Below are 18,882 nucleotides of genomic sequence, written 5' to 3'. Positions count from 1 at the left end.
GAAGCGCTCGGCCACCGGCAAACAGCCCTATATACAATGAACATGTGAAAAAAAACATGCAATTCAACGGCACAGTGGGCTGCTATGTACTCTGTATCTATGTCGTGATAGCAGAACACGAAGCGGCACAAAAGCGACACGGTCGAGGTGCTGAAACAGATGAAAATGGTACTTGTTTCTTTTCCGTACACGGCACTGAATATCGAACAATATCCTGTAGAGCTTCTTTCCCTTTCCATAGCTCTCTTCGTACACTCGTATCCTTCACAATCCAGCGGTGGCCGGCAGAACCTGATATATGCCCGTCTTTCCCAACCTGTCACAATCCTGGTCACTTCCCTGAACCAAACCAAACAAAAAGGAGTAAGCACACGAGCGGCACAGCCTACACGAGGAAATGCCGTACAATCGGACTCGGTGCCACGACGCCATCCATAGCCGGTCCACCGCTGCTCGTATCGCCCATGTTGCGAATCTTGTCCAACAGGTGACTGGACGGATGTGAGCGCTCGGCTCGACAACGGGCAAGAGACGAGGAATGGACGTGAGGAACATACCTGACGGAAACGTGGCGCCGCGAGCCTTCGGTGATGGCCAGGTCGACCTTGTTCAGCGTCTCCTGCTCGTGGGCGCGGATGTGCTGGCGCACAAGCTCCTGAGCGATCTTGACATGGTCGTGGCTCTCATCGTCATCGTCGCTGCTGTCGTCGTCGAGATCACCTCCTGTGCCAAAGTTGGGGCCGGCATCACGGACGAAGAAGCCGCAGGCCGGCCGGGCGCAACGCCAGGTCCGGTTGGGTCCGGTCGGCGCAGTGGACTGGGCTAGCGGCTGCGATCGGACGACGAGCATGGTCTCGTTGTCGTTGCCGATTTCGTTTTCGTTTTTGTTTGCGAGCTTTCGCCGACGCGCGTCATGACCCCGAGCGTCGGCACTGCTGCTGGTGCCGGCATCGTCGCCGTCGTCTATCGAGTCGTTGTCCGAGTTGTCGTTGGAGAAGGCGCTGCCGTGCGGGCGCTTCTTGGAGGCCAGCGGCAGACGCAGAGCGGCGTGCTTGCCGCCACGGCGAGCACTCAGGGCAGACGGCAGGGCCTTGCCGGCCGATCGCTGCTGGTCACGGCGCAGTGGTGTAGAAGACGCTGTCGGGGTTGCGGAACCCTGTCTCTGGCGCTGGTTGATATGGCCGGCGCGACGGACAAGCTGGTTGGGCATGTCACGAACAGTAAAGTCGGGCGAGACGGGGACAAAGGGCTGCGAGCTGGCAGTGCGAAGCCAGAGGCCGTACGGAGACTCAGCCCATTCGTGGTCCAGTGCGGCCAAGAGTTCCGTAGCAAAGTATGCCGACAGATCCTTAGCGACGGTATAAAACTTGAGCCGGAACTTGTTGTAGAGCTTTCCGTGGATGTGAGACTGGCTGATGCGCGACACGTCGCCATGAAAGTCTCGGCCGATCTCCAGGATGCCGTCGAGGAGCATTCGGAGGGCAGCCGCATGACGGCCATCGGCTTCGTCCATTGTCTGCGCGTCGGATGTGGCTGCAGCGGGTTGTGCTGTTGTCGATGGTGGATCGGGAGGCGGGTTCGAGTTGAGCGAAGATCGTGGTGGGGTTCGGAGCGGCAGCTCGTGGGAGAGCGAAGAAGGCGGACGTGCTGTGGAAGAGGAGGAGGAGGAGGGCTGAGGTGCGGATGACGACGGCACTGCAGTTGGCGCGGGAGATGATTGTGAGCGGTTGTCTGTGACGGAAATGGCGCGGCTTGATCTCCGGTCAGTACGGCCTCGATCTTGTATCTCCCGTGTCAACCACTTGACGAAGCCGGTTGTCTTCCAGTTGAACGTCTTTATGCTCGCGAAGTGGGCGAGCAGCAAGGGGGCCAAGCGGACGCATTTGTCGACCAGCTCGTCGTAGGTGATGCCGTCACCGACTGCTACGGCATACTACAGGTGAAGAGGGGTTAGGAAACGGATTTTGGCAGACGATGGGAGACAGACGAACCTCGAACAGGATGTGTTTGGTGGAGAGGTTGGCGTAGACGTTTTTCTTCTCAACCTTGGCAGCGTTTTCGACGGCTGTGTTGTAGATCTCGGATATGTGGTGGTACAGGACGGAGACGTCGCAGATGTCATTGTAGAAGGGAATGTAGGTGGGACTGGGGTTGATCATGAACCAGCCGGCATGACCAGAGACCCAGACGAGCGGCAGGGGATCAAAGCCGAGAGAGTAGAGGGTACAGTCGTTGATCTCGATGTTGGCCGAGCGGACGTCGGGGCGGACAACTGGTGGTGTCAGGGGGGGGGTGTGAAGAAGAAAGACGAGAAACATTCACTCACATTGCGACCCGTCTTCCTCTTCGCCTTCGAGCTTGCCACGGACGACAAAGGGGCCTTCGGTGCCGACGAGCAGCGCATTGGCAAGTGAGGTACCGTCCTTGCTGTAGATTGCAGCGTCGGTCAGATAAAAGGACGGCCATTCGTCAGAATTGACTGTCGCGTCGATTGGCTTCAAGATGCTGGCCTCGGGGGTCCATTTGACCTGCGCCGACGGTCCAGCCATTGCGAAGGAGAATGGCGGTCATGCAGAGCAGGCGACGCAACGTGAGAGGAGGGGTGCACGAGCTGAGCGGAATCACAGCTGAGGAAGAGACGGGGAAATGGTGCGAACGTGTCGTCGGCGCGCGTGAACTGTAGGAGCAGCTTCGGATGTGCATGCATCTCGTTACAGTGGGATCCCATGTACGGAGTAATACAGAGTATAAAGTACCCTACGGAGAATATAGCGGACCACTAGGTGGGGATGTGCTGACCGCCTTTGGATACTGCCGCGATTTGGCAGAGCTCTTTCCAATCGATAAGCGACAAAATTGAGGCAGGAGCCAGACAGAGTTTTAACGAGTGCGAGGGAGCATTCCAGCATCCAGCGTGACACATCCGTCGAGAAGCGATCGTGAGCGTGGAAGAATTGTTTTCAGAGACCGGTAGACGAGGAGGATTGCGTGCGTGACTGCACTACGGCAACCGGCTTTACCGCTGGCTTACTCTGACAACACGCACTCAGGCGGATGCGACCAGGAGGACTGTTGAAGATGGCGCGGGAAAACGTGCTCGAGGGGGTGTTTGGTTGGTCTCTCTCTTTCTTTTTTTTTCTCCTCGCTTCGCTCGTTGGCCTGCGCTCTTGGGTTCGGGAGGTTTTGCTGATAGGACAGCAATCAACAAGCCGATGGGAATGAGCTCGGCGCAGGTGATCCGCGACTGTCAGACGTACTTTAACCCGTCGACGCTCTTCCGGCCGCTGTTGGAGCAGGAGGCGGCAGCAAGGGCACGCGAGTCCAACACGGCACAGCGGCGGCGCAGCCGGGCAAAGCGCGACATGCGAGTGAAGATGGGACACGGCGGCACGCTGGATCCGCTAGCGACGGGCGTGCTGATCTTGGGGATCGGCCGCGGCACCAAGGAGCTGCCGCGCTTCCTGCACTGCACCAAGACGTACGAGACGGTCGTGTTGTTTGGCGCGAGCACCGACACGTATGACCGCGTCGGCCGGATCCTGCGGCGGCGGGCCTACGGCGACATCACGCGGGCCCGCGTCGAGGAGGCGCTCGAGGCCTTCCGCGGCCGTTTTCGCCAGATGCCGCCTCTCTACTCGGCCCTCAAGATGAATGGCAAACCGTTGTACGAGTACGCGCGCGAGGGCCGTCCGATTCCCCGCGAGGTTGAGACCCGCGAGGTCGACGTGTCCGCCCTCGAGCTGCTCGACTGGTACGAGCCCGGTCAACACCCCCACCGCTGGCCGGCCGACGAGGCCGGCATGGCCGAGCAGTCGCTCGCTGAGCGTGTCTGGCGTCTCGAGCGCGATCAGGCCGCTGGCAAGACACCGCACCCACGCAGCGCCGAGGAGGAGCGCCACGACCGCGACGCCCTCGCCGCCCACGAGGACTTTAAGCGCCGTGCCGAGGAGAAGCAGGACGAGCTCGTCTTTGACCGCCCCTCCAAGCGGAGGCGTGGCGCTGCCTCCACCGCTGGCCCGGCCTCAGACACTGCTGCTGCTGCTGCCATCAACGGCCGCCGTGGTGGTCCTGCCGGCCAGTTCCTCGAGATGTCCGGTGCTCTCGGCGAACTGCCCCGATCTCCCTATCACGACAATGCGGCCAGTGCTGCTGCTGCTGCCGAGAAGGAGGATCCGGCCGAGAACCTGTCGCTGCCCGATAGCACTGAGGCTGTCTCCTCGGACCCTGCTGCTGCCCCGATTTCGCCGAAGCCGCGTCCTGGTCGTGGCTCCAACCTCATCCCACCACCACCTTCCGCCGATACGCCACCGCCTTGGGAAGGCCTCGGTCCCCCGGCTGCGCGCATCCGTCTCACCGTCAGCTCCGGCTTCTACGTCCGCAGCTTCTGCCACGACCTCGGCGAAAAGGTCGGCTCGGCCGCCATGATGGCTGAGCTGGCTCGCACTCGCCAGAGCGACTTCTGCGCCGGATCGGCCAACTGCCTCGAGTATGACGACATCAGCCGCGGCGAGGCTGTCTGGGCGCCCAAGGTCGAGCGGCTGCTGCGCCTGTGGAAGGACGGCACCGTGGCCGAGGGGGCGGAGGAGACCGAAAAAACTGAGGAGGATGCTGTTGACCGTGAATCACCGGCTGCTGCCGTCGCTGCTGCTGATACTACTGCTGATTCATCAGCTGACTCAGCGACATTGCCGCCCAGCGACATCGTCAACGAGGCTGCATCGCCTGCTATCGAACCAAAGCAGTAGTGATCGTATCGCTACACCCGATGACATAGCCCGGCGTCTGTGATTACAACTGACTTGGAACATACACACTGCTGTTCGCTGAGATGTGCTCATGATTCATCCATATGTGACTACACCTCTATGCTGCCGAAGCCCGTCTATCCGTCCTGTATGTATGCTTGCTTGCCGTGCTGTCCCGCCAATAGTACGCCTGACCCGATTGCCTGAACCCCTGGCTGAATGCATCTGTATCCCGGACTGAAATGCAATGCGCCTGCTCTCGTTGTGCACGTGTTGTTCTGTCATGGTGCTTCATGCCACCAAGACACGAGTGTCACGTGCGACTTCTAGTGTTTCGGCAAGTTCGGTGATTTCGGTGATTTCAGTGAGCTCGGTAGACTGGGCCTCTTGGGTGAAGCTGGCATCGCCATAGTCGCTGGCCGTGTCTGTGGCCTCTGTCCTCGTCTCTTCCATCATCTCTTCGGCCGTCCGTCCTTCCTCGTCCAGCATGTCCTCACCGGCAGCGATCTCGGCCGCCCTCTGGGCCGCCTTCTCCTCTGCCTGTGCCAACAAGGCCCGCACGCGGTCGATGCGTCCGACCGCCTGTTCCAGGCGGTCCAGCCGCTTGCGCTTGTCGGCATCCCGCTGCTCCAGCACGGCCACGCGCTCTTCCAGCCGAGCCCGCTGCCGCCGCTCCTCGGCCACCATCTCGTTGGCCTGCTCGAACAGCGACACGCTCAGCTCCTCCACCTCGCGGCTCGTGTTCTGCAGCCGGCTTTCGGCCTGTCGTCGGAGCGTCTTCTCGTGCGAGAGCGATGCCAGGAGCGCCTGCATCGACGATGCTGCCGCTGCCGACGCTGCTGCTGCTGCTGCTGCTGCCGCCGCTGCGGTCGTCTGCACGCTCGGCGACGACGACGCGGCCGTCGAGAAGGACGACTTGTACGAGTGCGAGTAGGCCGTGGCCGTGGCCGACGGTGGCGGCGTCCCGGGTGCCGTCGGTCGCCGCGGTGGTGGTGGCGGCGTCGTCGCGGCCGCTGCTGCAATGTCGGCTGCCTTTTTCAGGTTCGGCGTCGACTTGGCCGTTCGCGGCGACAGCAGCGCGGAGAGCCGGCTGGCCGCACCGGCTGGCAGAAAGGATGAGCGCACTGTCGGTGGCGGTGGCACGGCAGCTCCTGCTGCTGGCACGCTCGGCCGTCGTCGCAGTCTCGCCAGCTCCTCCTCGCCGTCGGCCCAGCGGCCGGTTACCTCTGCCGTCCTCTCGTTCAGCAGCCGCAATTGAGCCTCTAGGTCTCGGATCTGGAGGCGTGCCTGCTTCAGCTCGTCTGCCAGCTGCTGCTTGCTGTCCATGCTGTCGTGGTCGTGGCCGTGGTCGTGGCCGCTGCCCAGTCGCGCGACGTGCACGAAGGAGCCGCACTGGGAGCACTGCCCCGTCGAGGCAACGGCTCCCGTCTCGTCCGCCACGTCGACCACTTCGGCCACCGCCGTCAGCGTCATGCTTGCTCTGGTCTCGGGCGCGGTCGACATTGCTCTGGTCGAAAGGATGGTCGTCGACATCGCTGCCGACAGTGCTTTTAAACTCATCCTCTCCCTGCTCACTTGCCTTGTTTTGTTTTAGGGGAGAGCCAGATTTGCGGAGCCCGGACTGTGTGAAATTGCGAGTTGCAGAAGAAGTGGCGGCATGTCTCCGATTTGGGAGACAGATTTAGTGCATTAGTGTAAGCTTTCGCAGCGGACGGAGCGGGAGACCGCACCCTAATAATAAAGAAATACAGGGGTCCTTCGCGCTAACATCGCGGTCCCACTCTCCCTGCGAAACAGGGGCTGTGTTGATGGCATTCTGCGCGGCTACATTCCTCGCGCACTGCCGACATCTTACGAGGACGGCTCTCTGGATCACAAGGCTTCCGACGTTGCTATTGCTTTCATCTATCCGACCAAGAGACGCCTGCCAGCCCTGCCAGACCTGTGATACACCGTCATCAAACCAACACGTCGTCTCCATACATTAGAAAGAGCGCTATGCTATGGAGTAAAGGCTAAAAAAGGACGCGGAAGCGAAGCCGGAAACAAACCGATGAGTGGAATTGCAGGGCTATGAGTTCCAGATGCTGTCAGCCCCGCCGGCCCGTCCCATAGCGACAGTGATGGCATGAAAAACTCCCAACCAGCGATTCATGCGTGGCCCAGCCGGAAAAAAAAGGTACCGTGTAGCAGAATCCCGGTCCCGAGAGCTCTTGTCCCGGTCTTCTCGATACCATACGGCCACATGGCTCTGCCTGCAGTCGGGCGACGCTGCAGAGAGAGCGCACCGATGATAGGTGCACTGACCTCGCGAGCTGCCTTCCCAAGAAAGGGGTATTGTGGCCCTCAGTCTGTCCAGAGGTGGAATCGATACATAGTAGAGGCCGTCCTCAAAAGGGGCGGGCAACCTTGCGGGGCTCGCTTAGGCCGGTCTCGGGGTCGACATATTCCTTCCAGCTGACCGGGTACATTGGGTTTCCGGCCTCGCTCGTCGCCATAACCACGCCCAGCGAGTTGCTCGCCGTCGAGAGGTAGTAGTTTGCCTGGTCACCGAGAGAGATCTGGATGGGTTAGTGGGAGGATAGAGATAGAGATGGGAATGGAGGTAAAGATGCAGAGGACGAGGATGGACGTAGACATGTTGCCCACACACACCACAGACGACTTACCACCTGCGCGCGCACAATGTCGCCCGGCCGGAACGACTCGTAGATCTTGACGCGGTCTTTCTCGGTCGCCCGCACGTCCTGTGCCCGGATCACGCCCTGCCACTCGGCCTCCAGCACCACGTCGCCCACCACCAGGATCGCCACCACTGCCTGCCGCTGTGCGATCCGCACCACCCGGCATAGCGCCGTGTTGCCCACGTCCGGCAGCACCTCGCCGCCTTGCGCGATTCGCGCCCGCGACACCGACACCGTCGCCTTGTTCACGTCGGCCAGCGACGAGCCCTGAGCCGCCCCGTCCGGCCCCTTTGTCGCTACCGACGGCACCATGATCCGGGTCAGCCGCTTTGGCAGCATCGCCGTCTTCTTGCCCGCCTCGGCCGGCTGCCGCACCGAGACGTGGCCCAGCAGCGATGCGTACACCTGGCCGTCGGCGAGATGCGTGCCCGCGCCCGGCACAAAGCGCGAGGCCGGGCCCAGTAGCTGGCCCGGAACCGCAATCTGGTCCTGCACGGTCGCCATTTTGTCGCAGCGGGAGAGTGTGGCGTGTGGGTGGCGGTAGAGCGGTGCGGAAAAAGAGCTGGTTGTATGCTGTTTGGAGACTTGCCTCAAGTTTTTTTTCTTATCGAGTCTCTATTTTTTGGCTTCACTCCTTCATCGGCGCTAGTCTTCTTTAGGAAACCACCTCTCACTTACACAGTCATCTGGGCTGTCCGCTTCATGTTGCAGTAATACATGCTCTTCAACGAGTGGGGAGCATATTCAAAGCAATGATAGAACATGAACAGCCATCAGCAAGTCTCAGATCAGACTGGCTGCAGATGTCTCGACTGTCTTGTCTGTCTACGATCGTACGTAGTCACTTTGCATATTGCTTATAAGCTTGTTAACTCTGTCTTCCTTCCACGTACGGCCATAGATACTGGAAAGCACGGGATCCCGTCCGCTCTCCCCTAGTTAAACCAGTAATCGGCGGATTAGTAGTTGGGTCGGTGACGACCAGCGAATACCCGCTGCTGTACGTTTTTTTTGGCTTTTTGTGGATTTTGGGACCTAGCATTGATGACTTCTCCCATTTACGGATTAAAATACAAAATACAATATTATGGTAAGATACGTTTTTCACAGACACTCACTGCTGTTATACAAAGTCTTTCATGTTTACAGGCTAGAATTTATTATACCAGATTCATTGCATATGGCTTCGCTTCTGGATATTATTGGCAGGCTACCAGAAACAAAATCCAATCGAAGACCGACACGTGCTGACTAATCTGCTTCATCGTGGCTTCCGTTTCTGACCGAGTACGTCGCCCAAGATGGGTTCTCTGATTTCTGCATCATAAATGAGACAAAGAAAGAAAAGACAAAGAGAGAAAATAGTTTATCCATCTGTTTCGCGCGCCGTTCCCTCCAAATTTATTCCCCGTTCCTGATAATAACCTTGATCTCTTTCCCGCCAGCCACCGCTTCGAAGGCCTCTTGGGCGCGTGAGAGCGGAAAGGTCGCGGTGATGAGAGGCTTTAGGTCAACCACACCGCGTTCCAACATGTCTATGGCAGATGGAAAACAGGACGCAGTGTACCGGGTGAGTCCTGGGAGTTGTCAGCTGCTGGCAGTTCCAGCACGCCAGTCAGAGCAGCAACAACACTTACCTCGAAAGTCGAGCTCCTTGTTTGTTATAGCAACAGTGGGTACGAGATGTGTCTGGACATGACCGAGGCCAACCTGGAGAACTGGGCGAGAATAAAGGTCAGTACGACTGCCAGTTGAATAATGATCGGTGGAAGAGAAAAGTACGCACAGACACCGCCTTGCTTGCAGATGGCCACGCCATGCAGAATGGCGTCTTGCGCTCCGCTGGCCTCAACCACTCGGTCAACACCCTCCTCGGACTTCAGACCGCACTGGGCGATGATCTCTCGCATGCGGCCCTGCGCGCATAACCACATCTTGTCACCGACTGTCTCTTCTGCGTCCTCTTCGTCCTGGGAAGCTGCGGCTGTCCCGTTGCCGTTACTGTTGCCAGATGACGACGATTTGCTCGAGAAATCCGGGATGGCGTCGATGTGGAAGACGTGGTCGATGATGGGACGACCTGTCAGTGGTGACAGGTACTTTCGTGCAAAGTCCACACGAGATGGCCGCACGTCAAAGGCAATGATTTTCCTGGCCGAGTAGGCGTGGGCCACGGCAGCAGTTATGAGGCCGATGGGGCCGCATCCGCTGGGGTTGGCAGATTAGCGAGGGCTCCTGTTCTCTATCCATCTCGTCGGGTGCTTACAAGATGGCGATGGTCTGATGAGGACGGATGTCGGCCCGCTTGCCTATTTGCACGCCAATCTAACAGCAGGTCAGACGGTTGCGAACACGACAAGAAATGTCGAGAAGAAAAGAAGCAAACAAACGCACGGCCAGAGGCTGGATGCTGCCGGCCTCATCCCAGCCCACTGTCGGGGGGATGTGTGGTGCCCGGTCTGCTGCAAGAGCAAAGTAGCACGACAGGGAGCCGTGGGTGCCGGGCGAGCTGCAGTAGCGCATGTGGAGGCAGATGTTGGAGCGGCCGTTCTTGCAGTTGACGCAACGACGGCACGGCATTCCAGGTTCGACTGAACGAGCTAATGTGAGCGACAAAGACAGCTCTCCATGGTTTGATGAGACGCACTGGCTACCCGGTCGCCCGGCTTATGCGTGGTCACATCGGCACCTACAGCCTCGACCACACCGGCGGCCTCGTGGCCCATGACCAACGGCTCGAGCACCGGTCGTCCGGCCACGCCACCGGCCATGTAAGAGTGCATGTCGGAGCCACATATGCCGTTGGCCATGACGCGGACCAGCACGCCATCGCGTTCGAGCACGGGCTGTGGCATGGGCTCGATTCGGATGGTACGCTTGCGCACGAGCAGGACGGATAGGTTTGGCGACAGGGCGGCAGGCTGTGAGCCATGGTCTGACCGTGTAGCCATCCCATTTAGCCCGTTGGCGGCGGGCTCGCAGCTGTGGTGGTGTTCGAGAGTCATGGCCAATCCCGAGACAAGAGAGAGGACGGGATGCGTATACAATGATTGGCCAACCCAATATCAGAGAGTGAAGGAGCTGAACAGGCCAAATGAGGGGAACAACAGAAGTCGGAGATGGAAGCAGCCAGAGAAGAAAATCAGGAAACTAAAGAGACAGCTGTCGACTGCGAGATATAAAAGCCTCCACAGGTCCTCGGCTCCACCAGACGGATATCTCTCAGCTTCTGCAGATCCCCCAGCAAGGCCGTTTTCCGATCGAGATGATTTGCGTCCTTATGGACTCCGGTTACGGGTGTCTAGAAGGGGGGAAGTGGATGTCTGCGAGAAGACTGGAGACGGAAGAGGGAGACGAGGGGCCTTGCCGATGGTTCCAGTTTTTGCTATTGTACGTCATTTCATAGGCTGGCTGGCCAGCACACCCTCACATGGTTCGATAACTTGGGCTAACGTATATCCGTCTTCAGGCAGGCAGACGGACGAGGGCCGTTGGCGGATTGGTGGTGAATTTACGGATTGGTGCCCCGGCTCCGGAGGCTGCACGAATATGGAGACGTTGAGAGGGGGCACTTGAGCCCTGAGCGGAGAGGAAAGAGAGGCGGAACCCCCACATGGCCAGGCCGAGTCGAGGGTGGGATAATAAGAGACTCGAGGCGCTAGGCGATGGTGTTTTGTCAGCCTGGGTCTTGCTGGAAGGCCCGATACAGAAGGTCGAAGCAAGGGTATTATTGCAAGACGAATATTCCCCTGTCTGGTGCAGCCGCATCTGAAAGCGGCTAGAGTCGGCAGAGCTTGCGCAATGAAATTCGCGGGTGGCAGACCATCAGCTGATATCAACGTGGTGATTTAGCGGCGGGCTCAGAGCTATTTATCGATCTGTCTGTGCCGTGATTCAGTCGGCCCGGCCGGCCAAAAGAGACACGGCACGGCCGGTATTCCGCTGGCCTGCTGAGGAGCGGGAAAGACGATGCGGCCGGATTTCGTCGGCTAAAGTTTGAGTGCACAGACGCGCCATTCAAGCTAACAAAGCCGCCATCGAAAGCAGCCAACAGCAGCGCTTCGCAATATCAGAGCCCGAGCTAGATTGCATACAACCGGGGCTGGACATGGGCTTACAACTGGAAAAGGTAGCCGCAGCAGCTGTATGTAGCAGCCGCTGTTGCATGTTGCAAACGTGCTTAAATAGCGCAACCGCCCCCAAACACTCCCGTTTCAGAGGCTTCCATCCCGACGCCCGGCGCTGCACGCAATGGATCAACCCACATCTACGGCAACGGCTCTTGCCAGCCACAAGCTGATCCTCCTCAGCCCGTTTGCGCTTCCGGATGACTGCGTCCCCACGCTGACAAAGACTTTCCCGGGACTCGAGGTGGTCGCGCGCTATCAGCCATGGGATAGACAGACGACAGACCTGCCAGAGGAGGAATGGCGGGATGCGACGATCCTGGCCACGGGCAGCATGCTGCCTGATGCTGAGCTGGCACCCAAGTTGCAGTATGTTCAGCTATTCAGCGCCGGGGCCAACCACCTGGCCGAGCACGCCGTGTTCAAGGACCACAAGGTCGTCTTTTGCGGCGCCAACGGCGTTCACGGGCCGCAGATTGCAGAATGGGTCATTGCGACCTATCTGAGCGCCAAGCACAGATGTACGTGTGCTGTTCTGTGCTGGTTGTCTGTGCTGATGTGCCTTGCTGACTCATCTTCAGTGGCAGAGTATCGCCAGCTGCAGGAGCAGAACGAATGGCGCCATAACAGCAACAACCTGGACGAGGCTGTGGAAGACTCTGTTGGGCGCTGCGTGTGAGTGCTATTGGAAGAGACGGGCAGCCTCTTGCATGGTCGCTGTGCTGATGCTCGTTTCTCCCCCTTCCCCCCCTTTCCACAGAGGCATCCTCGGCTACGGAGCCATCGGACGACAGGTAGCCCGGCTGGCCCGGGCTCTGGGCATGAAGGTGCACGCCTACACGCTGAATGCACGAACGACAGCAGAGTCGCGGCGGAGAACGACGCGTACCAGCCGCACGGGCTGGGCGACCCGGCCGGCGACCTTCCGGACCGCTGGTTTGCCGGCACGACCAAGGCCGATGTGCACGCCTTTCTCGGCTCTGGTCTGGATCTGCTCGTCGTCGCGCTGCCGCTGACAGATCGCACGCGCGGGCTCATTGGCGCCGACGAGCTCGACCTCCTCGCCCGCCATCGGCCTGCTGGCACTAGCTCTGGCTCCGGCTTCTTCCTCTCCAACATTGCGCGCGGCGCCGTCGTCGACACGGACGCGCTCATCGCAGCCCTCAACGACGGCCGCATCGCCGGCGCCGCCCTCGACGTCACCGACCCCGAGCCGCTCCCCCCCGGACACCCGCTCTGGTCGGCCAGAAACGTCACCATCACGCCGCACGTCAGCGGCAGCTCGACGCGCTACCTCGCTCGCGTCCTGGACATCCTTACGATCAACCTGGGCCGACTCCGGGCAGGACAGGCGCTGCTGCTGAACCAGCTGGACAAGAAGGCCGGATACTAAGAACAGCCAGGGATACGAGAGGGCCGGCATAGCAGCAGGCTGGCCTCAAGAGCCGGGCCACTGAACTTGGCGACACAATAGAGAGCACAGACACATGGAGGTCCCTCGACACATTGCAACCGTATTCTTGCAGAGAAAGCAGTGTCTTACGAACCAACAGCTCAATAGAACAAAGAAGAACAACAGAAGATAGAGTAAAGGTTAAGGATCCAGAAAACCAGACATATTTGCAGATTGTGAACCGATGCCACTACAAAGGCTACGCCCACTGGCTTGGAGTACTAGAGATTCTGATTCATTGAAGAACTATGAGAAGCCCCGGAAATGCAAGAAACGGGACTAGGTGAGCAGCGTTGAAAATACCTGCAGCTAAACTAACGACTTAATGTACCTTTTATTTTCATCATGAAACGACCAGACGTCTAGAAACCAGCTTCAGTTGCTGGCAGCTGGCAGCCTAATGACAGTGCTAATTACGCGACTGCTTCTCACACTGTCTGCGCGCACGCTGCTCTGTGGCGAATAAACGTCGTCGCGGGGTTACCTCGAATCAGGCAACAGCTTTTGCGGTTGCCTCCCAGCAAATCGCCGCCGGTAGTCTGGCCAAGGCAGCCGAATAAACCCAAAATAAAGCAACCCCTGCGTCCTGGACACAAAGACATGCATGCGCTGGTGTCTGGAGCACACTTTTCTTTTTCTTGCATGCATGTGACAGAAGCTGCAATGCTTCGGTAACCTGCTACCTACTCCCCTGCTGCAGGTATTCTTGGTCCTGCACCTTCCAGCTCTCTCGTCAGCCTCACTCTTATCTTTGCTGCACCTCGATCCTGCATACGTCCCACGACGACGCTCAAGTGCAATCCGACAATCTCTTGGCTGGCCTCGACGGATTTTCCCGCTTTTCTCTTCGCCGGGCCGCAGCAGCCGCATCGTTTTCCAACATGGAGTCTTATCGAATGACCGGGCTGCCGTTGATGTCGTTCCAGCAGCATCTCAGCCGGCTCTACAACGACACCAAGAAGTCGTCTGACTTTGTCAAGGAGCCCGTCCAGAATGCCGAGGACCCGGAAATCAAGGCGCTGCACCGCAAGCTGCGCATCCAAAAGGACCGCCTCGTCAGCTGGGGCCTCGAGTGGTCCGATCCCAGCCAGTCCAGCGAAGTGCTCATCGACTCGTCCATCTCCAGGGCCGGCCTCAGCGAGATTGTCAGCAGCATCATGTCAACAATAAAGGAGACCCTGGCCGAGGTGGAGCCCCTGTGGCTCAGCTCCAAGCGCCTCGTCGGCGAGGACACCCCGTCGTTGGATCGCGACCGCGACCGAAAGTTGTCGTCTGTCACCTGGGACAAGGCTCGCTTTGTCGATCTAGTCCGAGACCTGACGGTGTCCATCGATACTTTATATGATTTGTCCAGGAACCGGTTGTCCGAATCGGGAGAAGGAGGAAAAGGAGGAGGAAGAGGAGGACCGTCCAAGCCTACCCCATCATGGCTGGAGAGGGGTCCACCAGCCGAGGACCTCCGCCCTTTCGAGTCAACGAGGATGCAGGTCCCTCAGCAGATCAATTCGGCCACCCTTACCTGCATCGAGTCGCCACATCTTGCCGACTCTCCTCCCGGGACAGAAACCCGACAAGTGGTCTTCATGAGCAAGCAGGTCTATGCGGATTTCGCCCGCGTCCGGGGCCTTCGGCAAGGCTATTCTCCACTGCTGCTGGAGTACTCCTATTTCGACCCTGTGTATTCGAGCACCGGCATCATGCCGTCTATGGCCCGGTTCGAGAAGCTCGCGTCTGGCCTGCAGGCCAATATGCAGCGCCCATCCAACGCCTGGATCGGCATTCCCCAGCTGCTCGGCTATTTCGAAGACATGGATCACTCTCGCCTCGGCCTGGTTTACCACTTCCCTCCGGGCTGCAACGCTGTCGTGCCGTCCGATGTTGCGGCGCATCAGCCCCGATCCTGCCTGCTGACACTGAGCGATATGCTCTCCAGTCCCAGCGTGGAGCCGCGATTGGAGGCTAAGTTCCGGCTTGCCTCCAATCTTGCCAACACTGTCTTCGAGATGCACGCCCGAGGCATTGCACACGGACGGCTAGGCGATCAGAGTGTTCTCTTCGGTCGTGATGCTGCACCCGGGACGGCGGCAACAGACATCTCGAGAGCCGACGTGCGGAAGCCGCTCATTTCCGGTTTCGACCTCTTCCCCTCTACTCCTTCGCCAGACAGGGAGCAGCAGTCGCTTCTGTTCAGACACCCTCTCAATCCGCAGTCATTCTCACCCGAATCCCCTCCGATTGTGGATGCCGACCCTCGGGCATTCGACCTGTATTCTGTGGCGATGCTCCTTCTGTCCATCGGCATGTGGACAAAGGTGGAGAACCTCGTTCCGCATCGTGAGTCGGCATCTGTGTCTGAAACGGTACTTGACCAGCTAGCCGTGCAATGCGGTACTCTATATATGAAAGCAGTGCAAACGTGCTGGAATGCCATGGAGACAGTGGTGTCTGCCAAGACGCCCAGTGAGTCGCATCTGGCTCGGGTGGAACTCAAGGTCAGCCGCTATCTGGAAGCATGTTGTGTCTTGGACACGGTGAGCGCCTTTGAAGAGCCCACAAGAGAGGGACTGCGACGTGAGGACACTTTCGGGGCGACGACGATAACGGCGACGCCGGCGCCGACACCGACCTTGACGCCTGCAGCGAGCTTCTACCAGAAGCAGAGCACCGACGTCAAGTCACCTTTGGATCGGGGACTGGATAGAGGACGGCCCACCGATGACTTCCCCATGCGCGCAGCGCCTGTAGATGCGAGACCGCCGATTCCGCCCCGGGTTCCCGCTGCGAGGACAACAACGTTTGGAAAATCAGAAGCTGGTCTCTCCATGTCCTCCAAGCCCGAGCCTGTGCGCTTGAAACTCTTCCCACAGGTTGCCCTGCCCCCGGATGTCATTGAGCAGTGGCACACGTTCCTGATGCCGCAGATAAACTTCGCCCTGCGCAATTTCTATCGTAACCATCCGGAATCTGTGGAAATCTCGCTCGAGTCTGTGGGCGAGTCACCACGAAACACGAAGCCAACTGTCATGGTGGTGTGTACCTCGGTCAGCAAGGTTCGGCACATCCTGAAGAGAAAGCTGGGCGCGGTGTTTGATGGATCGTCTGGGTTCTCCCTAAAAGTCTGCAGCGGCCGCGTGCTTCGATCACGCAAGGACGGCGCAGCGCAAGGTGCCAGGCCCAAGCGAAACCAAGACGACGGTGGCAGGAAACAGATCCTTGCTGCGAACAACCAATTCCAGGAACGACCTCAAAACGGGGCCAGCATCGGTGCTTGGATTGGCGATCGGCATCTCCCTCCTGTCAGCTTCGGCGGGCTAGTGCTTGTCGATGGCAAGCCGTTTGGCATGACGGTGCACCACATGCTCGACGACCCAGACGCGATCGAGGCGGCAGCAGCCCGGGAAGGTCAGAAGACAGTTCGCAGCAGCAGCTCAGCAGCCGCCACACAGGAGATCGAAGCACTTGGACAGTCTCTACTGGACTGGTATGAAGAGCTCCAGGCCGATTCGTCCACGGCGAGCTCCAATGGCGGCGATTTCGCCTGCGAGTTCTCCGACACGAACTCGGCGGTATCCGATTCCGATCTCACCAGCGAGTGGTCCGACAACAGCGATGAGGAAGAAAACGACGAGTCTGGCGCCAGCAGCGGCGAGCCGGGCGATCTGCCTGGCGTGGAGCCCGGCTTTGGCGACGGCTATGTTGTGACTCAACCTGCGCTTGATGATGTCGAGAAGGACTTCTATCCCGACCAGGAGACTCAAGATGACGACCACCTAGACTCTTGCGGCCTGGGCGATATCTTTGCTTCTAGCGGCGTCCGCAGACGCGTGGACGAACAGGGACTGGTGCATGAGATCGATTGGGCGCTTTTTGAGTTCAAGGAAGAGCGACGACCGGCAGACAACTCGATTCCTCACCTTCCTCTAGAACGCCGAGGCTCGCCGTCTTTCACGGCATCGGCAGCGGTCAAGCCGTCGGTTCTTCACCCGACCACAGTGGCCCCGTCTTCTGCGCTCCCCGGGCTCGAGGTGCAATGCATAGCTCGCACGTCAGGCCTGCAGACGGGCCAGATTCTGCCGACGATCACGTCAGTCAAGATCTACGGACGGCTGTCACCGTCGCACACGTACCAGATCAGTGGGAGCAGTTCTGCAGCAGCTGCAACCGCTGCAATGGCATCTCGTGCGGCTGGGCGCCGTCCAAATATGCCTATTGGTATCCCGGGAGACAGTGGGGCGTGGATTGTCGAGCGCGAGCACGGTCGGCTATGCGGGCATGTGCTGGCTTGGAGCGAGCGCAAGAAGGTGGCGTATCTGTGTCCGATGGACGTGATGTTGTTGGACATTGCCGAGACGCTGGAGGCAGGCGAGGTGCGACTGCCCGGAGGCGATGCAGTGGTCAAGATCATGGATGGAGAAGCGAGAAAAAAGAAGGAAGCGTGGCGTGGGCTCGGCAAGGGGACAGAGCCAGACGGAGAAGAAGGTGATCTGGGCAAGGACAAGGGCGAGGAGGAAGAGGACGAAGGATACCACGACGAGCACAACGCGGCCGAAAGCGGCGCTGGGACGTCATTTGGGCCGACGGTGGAGAAGTTTGAGGGAGGAGACATGTGTCCGCAGCCGACGAAGATGATGGAGCTTGCGGGGAGCCTGGGAAAGATGCATTTGGGTGGCGGCAATGTGGAGACGGCGTGTTGATGTGCAAAGAATGGATTATGGTTTTGAGCTTTGGGATTTGGGAATTTATGACTTGACGATTCGGGAAGTCGAACAAACTTCTCCCGCTCTTTCCCTTTTTGAGATACCACTTGTTGCATTTTTTCGAGCATTTGGGACCGGTTTTTATTCAATCATAGACACAAGGTACATTTTTATCATCCCTAATCATAATATATGCCCTTCGGAAGGACAACCGAAGCCATACATTATATACATATTACGCAACCGTTGAGATTGCCACATCCACAAGCACGAGTACGTCTTATAGCAGCATGTAGGCACTGCCGAGAAGGGTCAGGCCGACGGCGAAGGCACTGCTGAGGGACGGAGAGCTGCCTACACGGCTAGCAGCGGCGCTCTTGGCAGAGCTGGAGGCGCTGGCACTGGTGGTGGTGGCAGCGGTGCTGGAGGCGGTGCTGGAGGCGGTGCTGGAGGCGGTGCTGGAGGCGGTGCTGGAGGCGGTGCCGGAGGCGGTGCTGGAGGCGGTGCTGGTAGAGGTGCTGCTGTCGGTGGAGTTGAGGAGCGATGCCAGGTTGGCGTCATCCTTGAAGACGACCGAGACGCTGGACGAGTTGCTGCAGGAGGACTGCTTCGTGGTGGCAGCACCACTGACGAATTTGACTGCAGCACACTGGGGGGGTTAGCCAGAGGAGAGGAATGGAAGAAATGGAAGGAAAGAAAAGCCTACCTGGTACAAAATGCCGTCCGGGGCGTTGACGGCGACGCTGATCACGCCGTTGGAGCCGGCCCAGCTGGAGGGCACCGTGACGGACGGCTCACAGAGCTTGCCGAGGCCGCTCTGCTCGTACTCGGGGAGGAGCTGGGTCCAATTGCTGCTGGCGGACTCGTCGAGCGTGGCGCGCAGCAACCATGTGCCCTGGGAGTGGTACAGGTGGGTGACAATGTTGTCACCATCGACATGGAAGTCGGTGATGTTGTCAGAGGAGAAGTTGGGCGTGAAGTGGCCGCACGGCGCTATGTCTTCGTTGTCATCGCTAAAACCAATGGTCAGGGGGTAGTCGAGCGTGAAGTGGGCGTTGGCAGCGGCGGCCAGCAGGAGGGCCGCAGTGGCGACAGACGAGACAGGAGACATATTGAGAAGGAGGGTGGATGTGAAGTTGTAGAAGTGAGAGTCTGTATATGTGTAGCAGTAGAGGA

At 59.0% G+C, this 18,882-nt stretch overlaps 8 protein-coding genes across 8 annotated transcripts; 3 read left to right on the top strand and 5 right to left on the bottom strand.

Moving 5' to 3' along the window:
• Positions 1–385: 385 nt before the first annotated feature.
• Positions 386–2,549, bottom strand: CMQ_2561 (uncharacterized protein; the record flags this gene model as incomplete). Its single annotated transcript, XM_014316639.1, has 4 exons — positions 386–491; positions 558–1,933; positions 1,992–2,272; positions 2,327–2,549. 4 exons carry the CDS (start codon positions 2,547–2,549, stop codon positions 386–388), a joined length of 1,986 nt encoding a protein of 661 aa, XP_014172114.1.
• Positions 2,550–3,212: 663 nt separating this feature from the next.
• CMQ_3021 (pseudouridine synthase) lies at positions 3,213–4,745 on the top strand (the record flags this gene model as incomplete). Its single annotated transcript, XM_014317099.1, has 1 exon — positions 3,213–4,745. The coding sequence occupies one exon, from the start codon at positions 3,213–3,215 to the stop codon at positions 4,743–4,745; it is 1,533 nt and encodes a 510-aa protein (XP_014172574.1).
• Positions 4,746–5,036: 291 nt separating this feature from the next.
• CMQ_2709 (uncharacterized protein) lies at positions 5,037–6,278 on the bottom strand (the record flags this gene model as incomplete). The annotated part of the gene is made up of 1 exon (XM_014316787.1): positions 5,037–6,278. One exon carries the CDS (start codon positions 6,276–6,278, stop codon positions 5,037–5,039), a length of 1,242 nt encoding a protein of 413 aa, XP_014172262.1.
• An 857-nt stretch (positions 6,279–7,135) lies between these two features.
• CMQ_2838 (exosome complex subunit) lies at positions 7,136–7,933 on the bottom strand (the record flags this gene model as incomplete). The annotated part of the gene is made up of 2 exons (XM_014316916.1): positions 7,136–7,306; positions 7,415–7,933. The coding sequence occupies 2 exons, from the start codon at positions 7,931–7,933 to the stop codon at positions 7,136–7,138; spliced, it is 690 nt and encodes a 229-aa protein (XP_014172391.1).
• Positions 7,934–8,830: 897 nt separating this feature from the next.
• CMQ_2564 (sorbitol dehydrogenase) lies at positions 8,831–10,434 on the bottom strand (the record flags this gene model as incomplete). Its single annotated transcript, XM_014316642.1, has 6 exons — positions 8,831–9,006; positions 9,067–9,147; positions 9,216–9,637; positions 9,696–9,754; positions 9,824–10,020; positions 10,077–10,434. The coding sequence occupies 6 exons, from the start codon at positions 10,432–10,434 to the stop codon at positions 8,831–8,833; spliced, it is 1,293 nt and encodes a 430-aa protein (XP_014172117.1).
• Positions 10,435–11,680: 1,246 nt separating this feature from the next.
• Positions 11,681–12,949, top strand: CMQ_2583 (2-hydroxyacid dehydrogenase; the record flags this gene model as incomplete). Its single annotated transcript, XM_014316661.1, has 3 exons — positions 11,681–12,077; positions 12,138–12,231; positions 12,421–12,949. 3 exons carry the CDS (start codon positions 11,681–11,683, stop codon positions 12,947–12,949), a joined length of 1,020 nt encoding a protein of 339 aa, XP_014172136.1.
• A 941-nt stretch (positions 12,950–13,890) lies between these two features.
• On the top strand, positions 13,891–17,703 carry CMQ_3255 (het-s domain containing protein; the record flags this gene model as incomplete). The annotated part of the gene is made up of 1 exon (XM_014317333.1): positions 13,891–17,703. One exon carries the CDS (start codon positions 13,891–13,893, stop codon positions 17,701–17,703), a length of 3,813 nt encoding a protein of 1,270 aa, XP_014172808.1.
• A 283-nt stretch (positions 17,704–17,986) lies between these two features.
• Positions 17,987–18,817, bottom strand: CMQ_2666 (GPI anchored cell wall protein; the record flags this gene model as incomplete). The annotated part of the gene is made up of 2 exons (XM_014316744.1): positions 17,987–18,355; positions 18,413–18,817. The coding sequence occupies 2 exons, from the start codon at positions 18,815–18,817 to the stop codon at positions 17,987–17,989; spliced, it is 774 nt and encodes a 257-aa protein (XP_014172219.1).
• Positions 18,818–18,882: the final 65 nt, after the last annotated feature.

Source organism: Grosmannia clavigera (assembly GCF_000143105.1).
Source record: "Grosmannia clavigera kw1407 unplaced genomic scaffold GCSC_144, whole genome shotgun sequence".
Taxonomy (NCBI): domain Eukaryota; kingdom Fungi; phylum Ascomycota; class Sordariomycetes; order Ophiostomatales; family Ophiostomataceae; genus Leptographium; species Leptographium clavigerum.
Note: the sequence above shows the minus strand (reverse complement) of the source record. Positions and strands in the feature narration are given on the sequence as shown.